The 16,995-nt window shown below is 41.2% G+C and overlaps 1 protein-coding gene across 3 annotated transcripts; it reads left to right on the forward strand.

The window, feature by feature from the left end:
* Positions 1-300: 300 nt before the first annotated feature.
* LOC113573152 (circadian-associated transcriptional repressor) lies at positions 301-12,039 on the forward strand. 3 transcript variants are annotated; one of them, XM_027003250.2, is made up of 6 exons: positions 301-418; positions 5,535-6,013; positions 6,629-6,704; positions 7,539-7,617; positions 9,299-9,428; positions 10,337-12,039. In XM_027003250.2, exons 2-6 carry the CDS (start codon positions 5,561-5,563, stop codon positions 10,724-10,726), a joined length of 1,128 nt encoding a protein of 375 aa, XP_026859051.2. In that variant the 5' UTR covers positions 301-418; positions 5,535-5,560; the 3' UTR covers positions 10,727-12,039. The 3 variants fall into 3 exon arrangements, with proteins under 3 accessions (XP_026859051.2, XP_026859049.2, XP_026859050.2); XM_027003248.2 differs by having other exon boundaries at positions 5,551-6,013; XM_027003249.2 differs by having other exon boundaries at positions 5,554-6,013.
* The last annotated feature ends 4,956 nt before the right edge of the window (positions 12,040-16,995 follow it).

Consider the following 16,995-nt stretch of genomic DNA (forward strand, 5'->3'; position numbering starts at 1 on the left):
TCGTCTCAACCTCAATTATCTAGTTTAATGAGGTATAAAAAGTCACTGTGGCCGAAAGCGTCTCAGAGTTGACAGTACCCTGCGCTCGCCTGTTGGAATGAAACCGATCCGCTTGTCCACGTGTTTTCTCAATTTCCATATCATTTAAATATGTAAAGGCGGTTCGCCTATCGGCCGTAGCTGGCTTCAGACGCAAACTCTATTTGTCAGATGTGGGTCTGGAAGCACAAATCGGAAAGCCCGGCATCTTTGTACCCGCCCTCCCAGACACGTTGCCTTGGGAGAAGTTACACGGGGCACACAATTGCGGGTCTACATCACTGAAACCACGTACCTCGCATCGGCCATTCGCTGCCCAAGTGTCCTGGATTTACCGCTGAACAAAGGAAAGTAGACGATTTCCCTTATCTTTCAGCAGGTACGACTACATTTTTTTTTTAATTGTAAGAGAAGCTTGTGTAAACTGACTTACATAGAAGTGGCAGGCACGTGTACTTTAGAAATGTAACACACGGAGCACACGTAATTTACATAATGCTTCATATATCAAAATATGTGTGGTAGTTTGGCTGAGTTGCCCGTTTGCAGCGATATGCGGACTGATTGTTAAGGTGCAGCCATAGGTTTTCTAAAGACTTCAGAGGTACGAATTCTACTAGTCTATAAAATCCATAGCGTTATATTAATTAGTCTACGCCTACCTGCTTCTTTATGTTGTTTTTTATGCCGATGTTGAAAGCACATTTTTCGGGTATTATGCAGACGGAGCTACAGACGGAGCTATCTACTGAGATATCTTACATTGGCTAGGAAAATACATTTCTAAACATTAATTTTTCAGTAAAATGTGAATTAGGGAGTTCATTCTTACTTTAGACTGCGTTGAGGTGTTGTATGGTGCTCATACACTCAGTAATTATCCAGGTAGGTTAGCTAAGTAATGACTGAGGCTGTATTTGTTTATCCATGTATGTAGCCTATGTGTGTATTTATGAGTGCGGAAACAATATCTAGATCTATTGCCTCTTTTATAATATTTACCTATATGTAAATAGCGATACATTTAAAGTTTATATTTTATAATTTTTCGTGTACACGTATTTTCACACGTTACACTTCACAAAATCACAAAGGCCTTTTGGTACTTTACCTGCGTCAAGTTTGGTACTACCTGCGTCAAGTTTCTCTAAAGAACTTTTTGGAGTATCGTCGAAGGTCAAATGTGAATAGACAGCTGGTATGATATTAGCAGAAAAGTGTTTAGTCAGCACAGTCTCTTCGAGCCTCCAAGTGTAATTCAGTAATTTATCATTTCTCGATGCGTTTTCCGCAACGTTCCTGTTGTACAAGAAAGTTAAACGAAACTATAAGGTTGGCTACACTAATATCATCATAAGCGTCATCTTTCAGAGACGTGCACTTCTGTCTCCGGTCGGATGTTACATAATGTTAATTTATTACTCTAGAGGAAACACATTCAATGTCCTAGGCATAATTAGTAGTAGTCACAGTAAAAATCAATTAATTTAGAAATTTATGTAAACGTAAGGTTTTGAGATGTATGTTAAAACTAGTTGATGGAGATTGTAGGGTCACTGTGTAATACCAGTAGATAGGTCTTGTGTTCCTTTCCAGTTACTCAGAAGACATTTAATAGATTGTCACATTAATATTCTCTGAACTGGCTATACAAGTTGTTATACCATTAATAGTGTTTGAAAGAAGATGAAGAATATGGAATCATGTTTTTGTTTTCTTTATGCACATTACCCATTGGGAAAAGTTCCATTCACCTTGTTCAGATAGCCTGTCTCTTTGGAGTTCACATGCATACCAAACTTTCCTTCCTTATTGCAAGCCTGATGCTGACCCCATTGTGTGAACCCTTGAGAAGTCTTCCTTCCTCTCCCGAACCAGAATGCTTCACACTTTTGATAATGTCACATTATCATTTAAACGGAGAGCATTTACATGAATTACAATTATGTAAGCCTAGAACTTTAAATCCTAAAAAGTTTTTTTTTTTTCAAGATCATAGTTATAAAATTGTTACAGGCTTAACCACCGACAAGGTCTGTAGTGCTGTGAACATCAGATATGTGATTCATTTTCAGTGAACCTATAAAAGCCAGACTGAGCCTTTAATTCACCCCAAATACAACAATCCATGCGGATCCTTTCTAATGAATCTCTGCTACTAATTTGTTGAAAATGGTGCAGTATCATTCACTGGACTGGCATGTTTTACTGTCATGGAAGGAAATTATCTTTAACATGCCACTGGAACATGCTGGTCACAAGAAGTGCTTACCGTTTGTGAGTTTAATCTCCCATTGGTACAGACCAGTCTCTTGTGTCACAGACCAGTAAGAGTGATACCAATATCTGCCAGTAAGATTGAAACCCTGCTAGTGATACTTGCCAGCAAAAAATGAAACACTGTTTCACTGTACTAAACATGTTTTGTCATCAGATTGTATTTGATAGTAAATTCTTTGAAAACAGTGAGAGAGAGAGAGAGACAACACTGATTATGTTGGATCAAAATGAAAGGGACTGCAGCTCAGACTTAATCTAGGGTCATGTAGTTCCTAATCTTGGATTTAGCTGACATTTTATTTGAGTATCTTTCCAGTTTGCGACTGAATGCAGATTTATTTGTCAAATGAATCTTGGACTGAATGTTGTTCTAGTTATTGTCATTACAAGCAGAAATATTAAGCATATTTAGCAACTGTATTGCAAGTTACTTTCCCAAGAATGTATGTAAATTAGAAATAAAATATTATTTTTGAATATGAATGTCAGCATAATTATAAATCAAGCAATTTAGAATAAACATTACACATGTGTATTCCATTGTTATTAAAAAGTTGTTGTTGTTGTGTGTGTGTGTAAACTGTTATTAGAAGGAACAGTTATGTTGTCATTGTATTAAAAATGAAAATAATGACTATGATGTTTAAGTGTAAATTGTCAGCTTTTAAGGGGATTTATTGAGCGTGTAATAGTCTGTATAAGAAGAACCATACATGAACTACAGCACTACTAATAAATAGCACTCCCTGCCAGCCATCCCAGAGTTATTGGGAAAATAAATAAATAAATATATATATATATATATATATATATATATATATATATATATATATATATATATATATATATATATATATATATATATATATATATATATATATATTTAATTGTCATATTTAGTTTGTAGTTACAAATACTAAATTTGACATCCGATGACTGCCTGCAGTCTGTGACCCATACATCTCCAGACACTGGGCATCTTTCCAGATATGGTCTGTCAATCCTATGATGCAGCCATTCTCAGGTCCTGAGAAGGTGTTCACATGACATGCATACACAAATGGGTTCCGGATGCTTGGCTGAACGGACCATTCATAAGCACCTTTTCATCCCACAAACACATTTGGTTGGGTCTGTGCAGTTATGATCCTGAACATTTCAGAATTCCTTCCACTGCTGTCATTCACAGTGATGTCATCTACATAGACTAGTGAGTTCCACTTCCATTGCAGCTATATGTGCCAATACCATGTTTCACAGATTCCAGTTGGTGGGTTTTTGATCATGAGCAGTGGTTTGTGCTCTCAATCTTCCTGGTACAGGTTAATTATCTGTCTGTAACATCCTTTTTATGTACTTCTTAGTATATGTCCTTGACTTTGTATCCAAGAGACTTACCAGTGGTTTGTACATGTTGTGAATCATCTGAGATTGTAATTATCATTTTTCATGGTAGTCTTTAACAAATCTATGATTATATCCAATGATAGCATTCTTTATCTGTTCAGTAGTTCCTTCTTCATAACTGAAATGACCTTTGTCTTTTGTCCCTTTGTTTACTCACATATTACCTCACTAATATTCTGTTGTTTTGCCTGTGCAACATCGCTTGCCTTCAGCTAGCTAACATGAAAGACGTTAAACCATTGCTTCATGCATTCTTTACTTCCCAAATCAATGTCTGTCATTTGCTTTTCACTGATTTCCTAACTACAACGCTCTGTAGACTTTATTTATTCAAACCTCAGCACATATCAACCCTTTTACTCATCATAAATGGCAGGTCTTTCAGTGCCATAGCCCCAAACTCAGGAACACTCTTCCCTAATCTGAGCTCTGAATGCTCTTCTATCTATAAATTGAAAACATTTTTCTTTACTGAGTACTGAGTATCTTTTCAGCAAAACCTGTCACTGTTTATATACTTTAGGACTTTATTGTGGTCTTGATTTTGAGAAACGGTGCCTCAGCTGTGGAATCCGAGCATCCATTGGTGGAGGAGAAGAATGCTTCAAATACAAGCTTTGTACTAGTATTTCAAATAAACCACAGAGACATGAGGACGTGGGATTTGTTAGACCCTTCCCACATGGTACATGCAGCCAGGCATTGTTTGGCTCCCCTCAGTTTCACAGTGAAATTGTACTGAATCCAGACATCAGTGTATTGAGCCTATAAAGCACATTTGCATAAAGTTAGTGGAACTTCCTGGTTGTTAACTACCACAACCCCTGGTTTCAACAAAGGTGGGATAGAACTAATAAAAACAGTGAACTTTATAAGAGCAGAAAGGTTTAATTTGTTACTTTGTGATCTTTAGGTTCTCTTATCATTAACCATTGTTAATTGTTCACTGAATCTTAACTGTCACGAAAACATTTGTGAAAAATTTAATTTGTTGAAACAAAATGGTATTAATCTGCATAAGCATTCTGAAAATACAATTGCAGATTGCAATGACCGAGGACCCAAGCATGTATGTTAATAATTTAAATGAAACAAAGGAAAACATTACTTGAAAAAAATTATCCAGCAAGTGCTAATCACATGTAAAGTATAATTTCCCTTTATTCTAGTAGGAGAGAAATTCAAAATTGTGAATTTCATCCTTGTGCATTTCATCTATTTTTGCACATGTACAGTTAACTGTAGATTTTGTTCATAAGTATGCAGTATATATTTAAAAATTACATTCTGGCCTTTATATGTGTATTTATAAGAATTAAGGTAATTCTTGGTATATCACCTTAAGTACTTGGCATGTTTTTAATATATATGTTCTAACAGAGCTCTCCAGACCACTGAGTGGTGTTTGGTGTTTGTGGAACAGAAGTCAGTCCTCTATATGGGCAGTATTTATGTTTAGTCTGTGTTGTGAGACTAAGGTGTTGAGACTGGAATGCAAGCCCATCTGGCCTCTGCTGTCTCACTTCTTCACAGAGTGGGGTCTTTACCATGCACGCATACTTAGTTACGTTGGCATCTCTCACCATCAGGGTCTGTTTGGCTTGTAATCTTTCCAATTTGCCCAGATAGCTGACAGCATTAGGGTCTGTCATAAATATTTGAAGGCCAGTTGCAAATACCATTAGCAGTAATGCATATTTCTCCAGCTTTCTTTTATTTGGCCATTGCCCTGCTTCGGCATGCTAGGAAAAGAGAGTGTTGTGAGAAGTTCTGCAGTGTAAGTCACACTTCTGTTGGATTTACTGCAGGTGCTCTTCTCACCAGCAGGTCAGTGATGGTCAGTGGTCAAGAGCTGCGGCCGAGGATGTCAGCTTCAGATTCAGAATGTTCTATCGACTGGCTGGCCAGTGACGATGAGGGGGATGTCGACAGCGAGCCGGAGTCAGAGTGCGAGCGGACCCGCAGGATGCGGGCTGGCACCCCTGCAACCAACACCGTCCGGAGCCCTCGACCCAGCGAGGGGAGTACCGACAGCCCGCTGAAGGAGGAGACAGCCAGGTACTCCAGGAGCTGCTCCCCCTCCAGCTGCGCCAGCTCCCTCAGCGTGGAGGGGGAGCTTTCTCCAGTGGCACGGGAGGACCGGTCTGTCTACAACCGCACCTCGGGAAGCCCTAAAGGCAAAAGCAGGCAAGCACCGAAGAGAGCGCAGAGTTCGGCGACACTTGAGCCAAAGGAAAAGCAGCTCGCCACCAAGCCAAGCGAGAAGGACCAGCTGTTTGCGTGCAAGGTGAGACGTGCCGCTCCCAGGCCTCATGACAGAGCTATGGAAGTCCCATAGCACCTGCAGCATCTGCCTTCACCTGACCAAAGACAATGTTAAGAATTATGTAAAGTGGAACAGCTTCCAGGAAGGTCCCTCCTTTCCAGTCTTTGTAAGTGAAAGGTGAAAGAGTCATTTGAGCCTGCTGAGTCAGCCTTGTGTATTTCATCTTCAGGAGGACCATCAAAAATCAGCATGTGCTAAAATGCATGTGGTGAAAAGTCAGTAAATTTAGTTTTTTAACTAATGCCCTGCTTTGTACTGTGTATACATAAGCAAAGCTAATTATGCACATCCTGAAGTTGCTAATGTGAGGAGTGACCCTTAATATCAATATTCTGACATTAATGCTTCAAATTTTATTGTGCATTTTTAAACTTTTGGGTTTTTTTTTTCTTTTCTTTTTTTAAAGAGAGCATTGATTCAGATACATCTGAAGTATTCCAAAAATGCATTCTCTTTGAAAAAAACTGAAACAGGAAAAAAAAAACTGAAAACACACCCTACAACAGAAGTGTTATTCTGTGTGGAGGGATAAGTAGTGATGGAACACATGGCTGAATGATGGTCTTTGTTCCACAGTGTGTGGAGTTGCAGTGCTACATTCACCCACTGTCCTCAATCCTGAACGGTCTCCGCTCTGGCAGATACCGAGAACGTGAGTAGCAACCCTCTTTGCACATTCTTCCTACCATGGTGTACAAGAGCCACTTCAAAGCCTGTTAGTTGCATTTTGTTGAAGCTAAGGCCATTTGAACGGTGATGCTACCACTATCAGCCAAGTGGGATGCAGGTTGCCAAGATATTTATATGATCTCCTGAGATTTGATATAGTAATGTCTGTGGTGTATATTGTTGCATGCAAGCTTGCATCACAAAACTACACCAGATTTCTTTTCTGCTCTTGCTGTGTCATGATGGAACATGCTTGCATAGACGGATGGATTCCATGCAATGTAAAATGCCATATATTGCCTAAGGTTTATGTTTACATTAAAGTGAAGCCTCAGGGGTGTACAATGCTTCTATCTCCCATGAATCTGCACTGAACAGTTTGGCCTGCATGTTTGTACATTAGCTGTGCGATTACATTGGCTTCAGCAGTGCCACTTTGTACAAGCTGACGTTACAGGATTGTTGAATCTCAGCCTGGCCAGACTGGCTTTAATACATACCACCACGTGGTCTTAAGCCCAGTAAATGCTGAGTGTTACATTTTGCTAGCCGGGGTTTTAGTTCCGCCTGGCTTGGCGGGCATGCAGACAGGCAAAGCACTGGGCGAGCCTGCTCATGGAGAGCACCAACTGGGATCTCTGTCAGAGCCCGGATGCTGCGTGACCCCCAGACTTCCTGGCCACAGAGACAGCGTGTCTGCCCTCCCACACACTTCACAGGAACCCATCTGCTTCACAGACACAGCCCCGCTTGTCGGAGACAAAAAAGTGAAACTTTTCTTTTTTTTGTTGTTGGTTTTTTTTTTTTTTTTTCACAGGGCTCAGCACTTTCCAGGAGAGTGTGGCTATGGATCGGATTCAGAGGATAATGGGGGTCCTACAGAATCCATGCATGGGGTAACAGCCTTCCTCCTTTTCCTCAGTCCACCCACACACAGCTTGTCATGTTTTTCCCACCCGTCACTCTGACTGGAGTGTGTGTAAATATAGGTACTCGACAGGATTTGTCTGAGACTCCCCATGTCTTACTCTCTCACAGTCTTGTTCATGGACTGGTGTATGTGTGCATTCACATATATCTATTAAGTGTGTGTGTGTGTGTGTGTGTGTGTATGTATGTGTGTACAGTGATTTGCGTGCAACTATGTATGTGCATGTGCATATGTGCACTATACTGACCAAGGTTATGCAGAATGTGGCTGCATCGCTCCTGTACTGCTCTGACTGGTGTCTTGGTAGGTGTCCTCTTGCTCCATACTCTAAAGAACAGGGAGGACTCTGACCCAGGCAACAGGCCCACAGCAGGAGGGCCACTCAGCCCTGTTAGAACAGCCACTGTGGAGCATAAAGTGGGTGTGCTACAATGGACAATTCTTGCCCAGATCATTAAAAATGTCCTGAGCTCCGTTCTGGAAATAACCTTGCATCCAATTGATTAACTCTCATCTGGCGAGACCATGTAATGGTGGATGATGTCACTGCTGGGAGGCAAAAGGTCTTCTGTTACTTCAAGATGCCCATGCTTGGGTTGGGTAATGGACACATCGTTCTCCATTTTCAGAGCAGTGTTTGGCAGATAGCCTTGCTGTGTTCCCATTGTGTTATATTTGTTAAAAAACAAAACAAAAAAAAACCTTTGCATCAGTGCAGTTTTGGGATATTTTGCCAGGTAGTACATTGTGGCTTGTCCTCAGCAGGTTTTAGAATGACGCGACATGTCGTGGAAATGTCATTTGACACAAGTAGCCAGCAACAGAACTCGTAGATCCACAGTTTTGGCTAGGATGTCTTTTTTTTAGGCCCTCTCATCTAGGCACTGTGTCAAGATGGCCCCAGCTCACCGCAGACAGAGTGGGGAAGTGGCTTCCTCCCTACGCACAGCATGGGGGGTGGCGGGGTGTGGTGAGGGGGGAAAAAAAGAGGTTGTTGCGCACCCCTCCCTGCAGCTGTGCCATTGTGCCAGCTGGCAGCCTCTCGGAACAGGGCCACAATGAAACAGAGCAGATCAAAGCGACTTTCCTGGCAGGAGCCATTCTGCATAATCTATCGCATAAATTTAACATGGTTAGAATGGGCACACAGCAGGTAGACGCTGGTCATGAGATTTACATTAATCTCCATTAACCATCTGCTGCTGCCTGCGCTAAATCAATGGGCACCGGTTGGCGCGCGTGTGCCTTCGTAGGCGTGCAGGTCTGCGTCACTTTCTCCCTTAGTACGGCTGTTTCCCTTTGTCTGCAGCGCCTGGCAGTGCCCTCCTGATGGCTTATGCGCCTATTTTTAGAGGCGAGAGAAACAGTTGCGTTCCATGCCACGCGTAGGCACTGACGTGTGAGTCAGCCCGCAACATGTCTGACCGTGGACACGTGTGCGCCACTGCCCTCCAGGCTAGGAGAGGGGTCAGCGGCAGAGGCGAGACACTGGCACACGCCCCCGGCAGAGAGCGTGCCCACTCCACGCAGTGCCTCTGCATGCGTGCAGCATGGCCTGTTCTCACAGCAGGTAGATGTGGGAGGTTTTGTGTTTCAGCCACGTATGGGTTGCCCCTGCTAAGCCGTATCCTTCCTGTGCCTGGCAGTGAGCGCTATGTCGACATCATTTTGAAAATGGAGGAAATGCTGAAGAGCTGGTTTCCTCACGTGAAGCCTCACCCACAAACCGCTGCCACCAAGATGACGCAAGAGACGGCCCCGCCGAAGAAACCCAAGGTATTGTTTATGTCTGAACACTACTGTGTACATTGAAGTTAAAAAACTAAACGTAGATTGGTGCATAAATGTCCAGTTTACTGTATGTAGTGTGAGAATCATGATTTCTGAGAGAGGGTGAGTGTGTGGGGCACAATTAGACGAATGCCCATGTAAAACTGCACTAATTTCATCCCAGCATTCCTCACAGAGACACAGCTCTCTCAATTATGGGTAAGGTGACTACTGACAAACAGTGAAGTGCAGTGAAGGACCTAAAATACCTTATTCTTTAATTATTGGGCTAGTGAAGAGCAGGGCAGGGGGAAAGGGTTTAAAATCTATTTTCACAGATGCAAGGTACCACACACTCCTCATTTTCATTAAGAACAAGGGTGGTTTGGCCGAAGAGTCCCCATTGTGTAGCTAGAGGTCAACAGAGGCATCTGCATAAAAGCATCCTAGGGTGGTTTCTATTAGGGCTGTGCAGTACATCCAGCACCCACTTTACCGGAGTTATTGTTTCATCACTAAACCTTTACAGTGTCTCATTTATAGCCGTCTGTTAACCATTCTTTCATCTGTGGTCAGCGCTGGACCACAGGACTGCTTATTAATGGTATTTTTGGAGTATTGCATATGCAGTATGTACTAGTATAATCACGGTATTTTAGCTCATCTGATGTAGCTCTTCTGCTTCTCCTAATTTTGGCTACTGGATTTTTATCTTTAAAAAGTTTTGTAGCATTCATATGCTGTTTTAGAGGCTCAGTCAGTCTGTTACAGCACGGCTTGCCAAAGATTCAGTTGTTTGTAACTGATCTAAAGTTGTAATAAATGCAGTGTAAAACCCATTCAATGTTTTACACATCCTATTCTGTCTTTTCATTCCCCCCCCCCTTCTATCTATCTCTATATACATGTCACAGTTGTCCTCAGCTATGGTCAGCCCTGCCACTACCAGTGCCCCTCCTGTGGGTTCCAAGGCCTTGCAGGTCAGTGACCTCACCCCCCCAGGACCCTACTCTGCTACCAATCTGAAATGGCTCCACACGACTCCCATCTGCTCGCCCACGGCCGAGCAGGCACAGGGGACAGTCCGGAACTTTCTAACAACGCACAGCGAAGAGGATGTCACCCAGGACAACTCTGTGTCCTCCACTATGGACAACCCGCATATGGAGCCTGTGCCGAGTCAGCCTCCTCTGGGCAAGATCAACGCTCCATGCCTCGAGAGACTGCTGAAATCCACGGAGAGCATTATCAGCCAGAAAGGCTCAGGAGGAGCAGGCAACATGGCAGCTGGGGGCTGGTCCTAGTGGTCAGTGAGGGCTCTGAGAGCTCAGAGCCAGCCCAGTGACCGTCGAGTTAGTCAGCTCGCTCCAGTGCAAAGCTCCCTGCTCCACTTCAGCCTTCTGGAAATACCCAGGGCAGAGCAAGCCCAGCTTAGCACATAGCAGGACACAGCCTTCAGACACACAAACGTAAGAGAGCATCAGCATGTGACTAGTGCGCATCAGTGTGTCCTTATATAACTTGTGTGCGTCAGCATTGACTCCTCTCTTGTGGAATGGTTTGCGCGTGTGCGTGTGCGTGTGTGTGTGTGTGTGTGTGTGTGTGTGTGTGTGTGTGTGTGTTGATTGATATGTTGTACGTTAAGAAAGCCCTCAGATGTTGAGGCTCTCTGAGTTGTCTTTAAGAAGGATATCCCTTGTAAGACAGAAATTGTGTAGATTATGGTAGCTCAATCTGTTGATGCAGCATATTGGTATCTGTGAATAAAGTCAAGCATTACTTCAGAAAGGGAAGGGAAAAGAGGGAGTAATGTGTTTTTTGGGAACACTTCAGATATTCCAATGTGTCAGTGATCTCTGTAGTTGTAGCTAAAGTACATGGGCTGAATGTGAATTTTGCTTTTTCTTTTCCCCATATCCACTCTACCGAGTCGGTTGATGTGACTGTTACTTCATAGGTATAAACTAGCTATGTTTTTGGTACAACGGTGCTACCTCAGTCTGTCGCCATGTCAGTGGTTGTTTATAGAATGAATAAGAACTAACAAACACTAATGTCGATTTAGAGAGAGGGGGCCCTACAAAGATCATGGTGAGCCAAATTTGCCTGTAGTGCCAGGGCCTGGCATATGGCCGATTCTGATTGTCCACACCCAGGGGTCTCTCTCTAAGAAGCTCCAGAGGCCTGACAGGTGCCATTGTATAGAATGTGAACTGCATTTTTTTTTCTTTTTCTGAGAGTCTCCCAGTTCAACGGCATCCAGTGCCTGTTAATTTGATGTCAAGCTGTGCCTGTACACTGGTTTTAAAGTGGGCGAAAAACCATCTGGAATACCTGCAACCTCTGAGCGATGTACTAAAACAGACCAATCAGGAACCCTCACAACTCCTGCCATTTCCTGCTATCACATAAATTATTAAAACTTTTGCCAATTACTCCCTGTGGTCACGTGGGACAATGATGTATTTGGCCACAGAGCTGAATGATATCTGAGAGGGAGAAGGTATTCAACGTTTGTGTAAAACAATTGAGGTTGTTAATATACCCTTGCGAAGTGGCCTTTATAGTGTGATATTTTATACTTTTTAAATAAATGTGGTTATATTTGTTTGACGTATTCTTGTTGTCTGAGTGCCCTTTTTAACTTCCTCCACCTTCCCCCTGAGTAATATCTTTGCCTGAAACAGCCAGTTGAGTTTTTATTTCTGTCTTGCAAAAACGTCATGACGCACATATCCAAAATTAATTATTCAAGCAGATCTTGATTTGGTTAATTCATGAAGTGGAAGGTGAAACATTACAGGGCTTGTGTGTTCTCAGTATCACTTTGATGTCCCACCAAGAGCCTGCCACATGCATGCCTCTTTGTTTTATAAAGCCTCATTGATATTCTGACGGAAGAAAAATTTTGAAGAAAGCTGAAATAACCAGTGCAGCACACTGAAAAATGGCACAATCTGAAATACTCCTTTTAAATCTAATTTTTATCCTACAAAGTATTTGTCAGAGAATTTAAAGTAGTACTGCAGTGGTTTCTAATGATGGACTCCCTTTTGAGGAGAACGTTAAGGGGTGTGACCAGCAGAAGCAAAACCACATCCTAAGGGGAACCAGAAAAGAACATGTTCTGTACAAGGGAGTAATTTATATAAGCCTCTCCTTCTTAACCATGTGCAGCTATAGAAAATGAAAATCGTGCTTAGAAATTTGGCCAATGAATGGGTGACAGTTTCACTTCTTGTTGCAGACCTTGGGAAAATGTATTTCTGAATAAAAAAAAAAATCCTGACATGACTGCCCTTGTCATCCACGTTCTAAGAAGAAATGAGAAAGTTTGCTGTCGTTGAGCTCTAAACCTTCCATGGCAATATCACAGAATGGAAATGAGGGTGGAGGTTTCATTAATGCAGAAAAACCTTGATTCTTCTGATTCAGAATATGACCTACAACTGTCAGTGTGTTGAGGTGTCAGAAGAGCAAGACAAAACATTAAGAGTGAAAAGAGAAGTCAGATTCAAGGCAATTTCACTTCTGTGAAATTCTCTACCTCAGAAGTCATGGAAGAGCCCACTTTAAGCCATAAAATGAGTAACATTTTGTTATTTCTGTCAAAGACAAAGCAAAGATTGTAGTGTTGAGCTCATTTACATATGTTCTCTTCAAGTACAAATTCAGATGCTCAAGTGTTAGAGAACCCAGAGGGAAAGGAATCCACATCTCATATTAATGAACATAGAAACATTTGTTTCTCTGTGTGTTGTGAAATAAATAAATACATACATTTTAATATTAATTCTTACAGAAGGTACAAGATTAAGAGTAGTACATTGTATAACAAAGTGCAGACCTGTATCTAAGACACATCTTGCAATGGTTGTGAGAAGAATGTGAAATGTTCCAGGGTTTGGGAACACCGAGTTAGTTAATTTGAGTTGGGATAGGGTAAGACACAATGAACTCTTCATACCCAACTCAAATTAACCACTCTCAACCAAAAGTACAGCAGGGCTCCAACATTGCCTCTATGACTCATTACATTTATCTGACACTTCTATCCAAAGTGACTTACAATTATGACTGAGTACAGGTTGTGCAACTGAGGGTTAAGGGCCTTGCTCAGGGACCTAACAGCAGCAACCTGGCAGAGGTGGATTTGAACCAACAACCTTCTGATTACAATTCAAGTACCTTCACCACTGAGCTACCACTACCCACTGTCTCGTTGTTGCTAAACGTTTTTCACACAGAACTTCTAAAGAAGCGTCTCAAAAGCTCATAATGTCTATAAAAAATGTTTCACTTGGAAAAGCCAGGTTTGAAACTTTGCTTTTACAACACTTATCTCTGGGTTCTGAGAACTACAGGTGACTTACTGCATTGTTAAAGTGCTTTTCAATAGAAGAAAAGTGATTTGCAATATTCAGTCCTGCAAGTTTCACATAAAGAGTGTGAGGATGAGAATGTGCCGCCATGTCAATGAAAGCTGAAACACCAAACAAATAAACTAGAACACTACATAGCATTGACCACTGGGTAATCAGAAAAACACCAAAAGTGCTCACTAGAGAATCTAGTATATAAGCGTGTGTGTGTGTTTTTGAGAGAGAAACAGAGCATACACTAATCACTACGGAGGGCACTCAATCAGCATTAGGTGTAGGTTAATTGCTGATCTCACTCCATATACTGTATATTGAAGAATAAATACAGATGGAACAAAAGCAGGCCTTTTATTTTGAAATGCCCTTGATTTTTGCTCCTGCTGGCTCTGAATGGAGGCAATTTCTCCTGCCATTCTAAAGCTTTGCAATACCTCAAGGTTTTGAGTAGTAAGATAAATGCTTGCTGCTTTAAGCAACGGAATGTTTGATTGACTTTGGCTATTCAGTCATTCAGTTTGGCTTTTGATACATGTTTTTCAAAAAAACATCATCAACAAAAGGGTCTTAAAAATTGAGAGACGTTTGTTACAATGAGGTCAGAAATCAAAAGATATTTGTGCTCAGCTCAAAGAAAGAAAGACCTTAATATAAGTACATTATGAGCCAAAAAAATACACTATTGTGAGCATGGTGTTCAATGGAGCTATAGAAATATATATATTTTGCATATTTGAGGATTTGTTATATGTCCTCTATTAGGAGAAAAAGAAAAAGAAGTAAAAGAAGTAAAAAAAAGTAATGAAGTGTAACTGCTCTTGTGTTTCTCTGGAAGTTCTGCTGCAGTACAGTGTGTAGGTGAACAGATGTGTTACTGCTTAAGGCTCTTCAGTGGGAGGTCCCAGTGAGAACACACGCTCAAGTTAATATTAGATGGATGCCATCCTTGGTTGATGCATTGAAATCTTGGCTTTGGTTTTAGTTTAATCAATAATCACTTGCTACTAAGAAATGTAAAGTGCAGAACTGATTGTGTTAATACAAAAAAAGTCAACATACAAATCCAATGTCATTTCCCATGAAAATATGTTCACATTGCAACAGTGCACATCTATTAGTGTAATACAGTTTGCATAAGCATGTCATGAGCAGCTATTATGCACTATTTGATTCATCTAAAACAGCGAAAGGCCATGCAAGAGGAGCCGTGAACCTCCACTATACATCGCGCAACAGTGCGCAGTTTTGTCTTTCTCTCTTCCCTCTTTCTCTCCCTTTTCATGCCCACAGAATTAGAAATTTGCTCATTAAGTTGTTAAGAAATTCAACAGGTAATTTATTCTCACCATACAGAGATAATGATCTCATTTGTCATAGAGGACCTCACATGTCTTGCGTACTGAACTATGGGCTTCTTTTTCTAGATGTTAAAATTAACCCGGGAGCCAGTCATTTTGATTACACATTTCCCATCATCCAAGCACAAATAGGCCAGTTTTGGTTTGATTACAGGTTCTGTATGTTAATATAAAGGCCAAAAGTGAATAATCAATCAGTAGATTGGTGTTCATTGTATTAAGAAATTGCACATGGCTGCATGTGAGTTTAACAGCTAAATATAGCACAGTATAGCACTGTTTTGACGCAAGTTTGACCCAAGTCCTGACAGCTCTGTCGTGATCACGGTATGAGGATCGTTCATTGGGTAAACACATTAAGAAATGGCTGTGAACATCTGATGCAGAGAGGAAGCAAGACACAGGAACATCAGCAACACACTACGGGACAAGAAGAGTCTGTATTTGACTGTACAGTCTATGTATCACATAAGCTGACTGTTTCCTCTTGGGATCACTTGCTAAAATGAGCCATAGCTAGTCGCAAATGATATCCTTCTATTAACAAATTTTTGCTTTCTGACCCTGGTTTCAGTATTATGACACGGACAGAGATGTTCACTGAGACATTTGTTCTTATTTATTCTCTTCAGGTATCAGGCAACCTATTGGTAAATGTACAAACGGGTGGCTTCTTGATCTTATGACATCAATAGGGCTTCATAATTCAGTCTTATGAAAGAAGATAACTTAACACAACAGTTTTCTTTTGGAATATTAACTGTGTAGTCAAAGCATAATTTTAAAATTATGTTTTAAAAAAATGTGCACACCAGCTACTGAGACCAAATTTGTAGGTTTCTTCTCTTTCCGGAGTATTTGCTGAAGAGTGCTTTGCATCAGTCAGTGGCTGACTGACAAATCAAGAATATAAACCCCACTGCCTTAAGCATAGCATAGTGTGGCTGTAAAGAAATCCTGACATTGCGTGAGCACGGGCAAATGAATTCTTCAGCATGGTCTTTTTTTTCTTTTTTCATTGTTCAAACATACTCGCATATAAGATGAATTGAGATGCAAAAGTTACATTGACCATTAACTCTATTTTAGGGAAATGTGCTTCTGTCTGGAAAGTGCGAGAGAGAGTGGGTACGTGTTAGATAGAAAGTCAGAGAGAGTTTTGTTATGGTTTCTTATTGACATGCTGCATATTCTTTTAGTTACTCATACCGTTTACGTGAACCCTACAGAACTTTGCACCATTGAAAATCATTGCTTTTTCTTCCTCCTATTGAAAAGTATTTCCTTCTCGCTGCAGTAAGGCAACAGAAGTCTCTGGCAGAAGGGGTGGGTGGTGGGCTAGAAATGGACAGAGACTTATTTAAAGAGTTATTTAAACAGTATCACATCAGTCTGTTCTGCCCACTGACATCAACATATAACATGCAAAAGAAACATCATTTAAAACCTGACCAGATTTAAAATAAGCTTGACAACTAACACCCTCCCTGCAGTACTGACCGGGCAAGTGGCTTAAAAATCTTGGGTTTTATTCTCAGGTTTATTAGAAATAAATAAGAATGTGTGTGTGCGTGTGTGGGTGTGCGTGTACATGTGTGTGTGCGTGTGTGGGTGCGTATGAGAGAGAGAGAGAGAGAGAGAGAGAGAGAGAGAGCTCTGTATCATAGATAAGAACATGTGTGTGAGCTTTATATCAAGAACATATAATTGGTCATTCAGGCAAACATATAGTCATTTATAAAAGTATAAAGGTAACTGACTCCACCGTAACCATTATGCTGATAGCCTCACCAGTAAGGACAACCTGGAATAACATAAGCATATTTGTAGGGAACC

This window comes from Electrophorus electricus, chromosome 2 (assembly GCF_013358815.1).
Source record: "Electrophorus electricus isolate fEleEle1 chromosome 2, fEleEle1.pri, whole genome shotgun sequence".
NCBI lineage: Eukaryota > Metazoa > Chordata > Actinopteri > Gymnotiformes > Gymnotidae > Electrophorus > Electrophorus electricus.

Coding starts and splice junctions, on each gene's coding strand:
- LOC113573152 (XM_027003250.2), top strand. CDS start 5,561: ATGGTCAGTGGTCAAGAGCTGCGGCCGAGGATGTCAGCTTCAGATTCA. Junction 7,618..9,298: donor CTACAGAATCCATGCATGGG/GTAACAGCCTTC, acceptor TGTGCCTGGCAG/TGAGCGCTATGTCGACATCA. Junction 9,429..10,336: donor CCCCGCCGAAGAAACCCAAG/GTATTGTTTATG, acceptor TACATGTCACAG/TTGTCCTCAGCTATGGTCAG.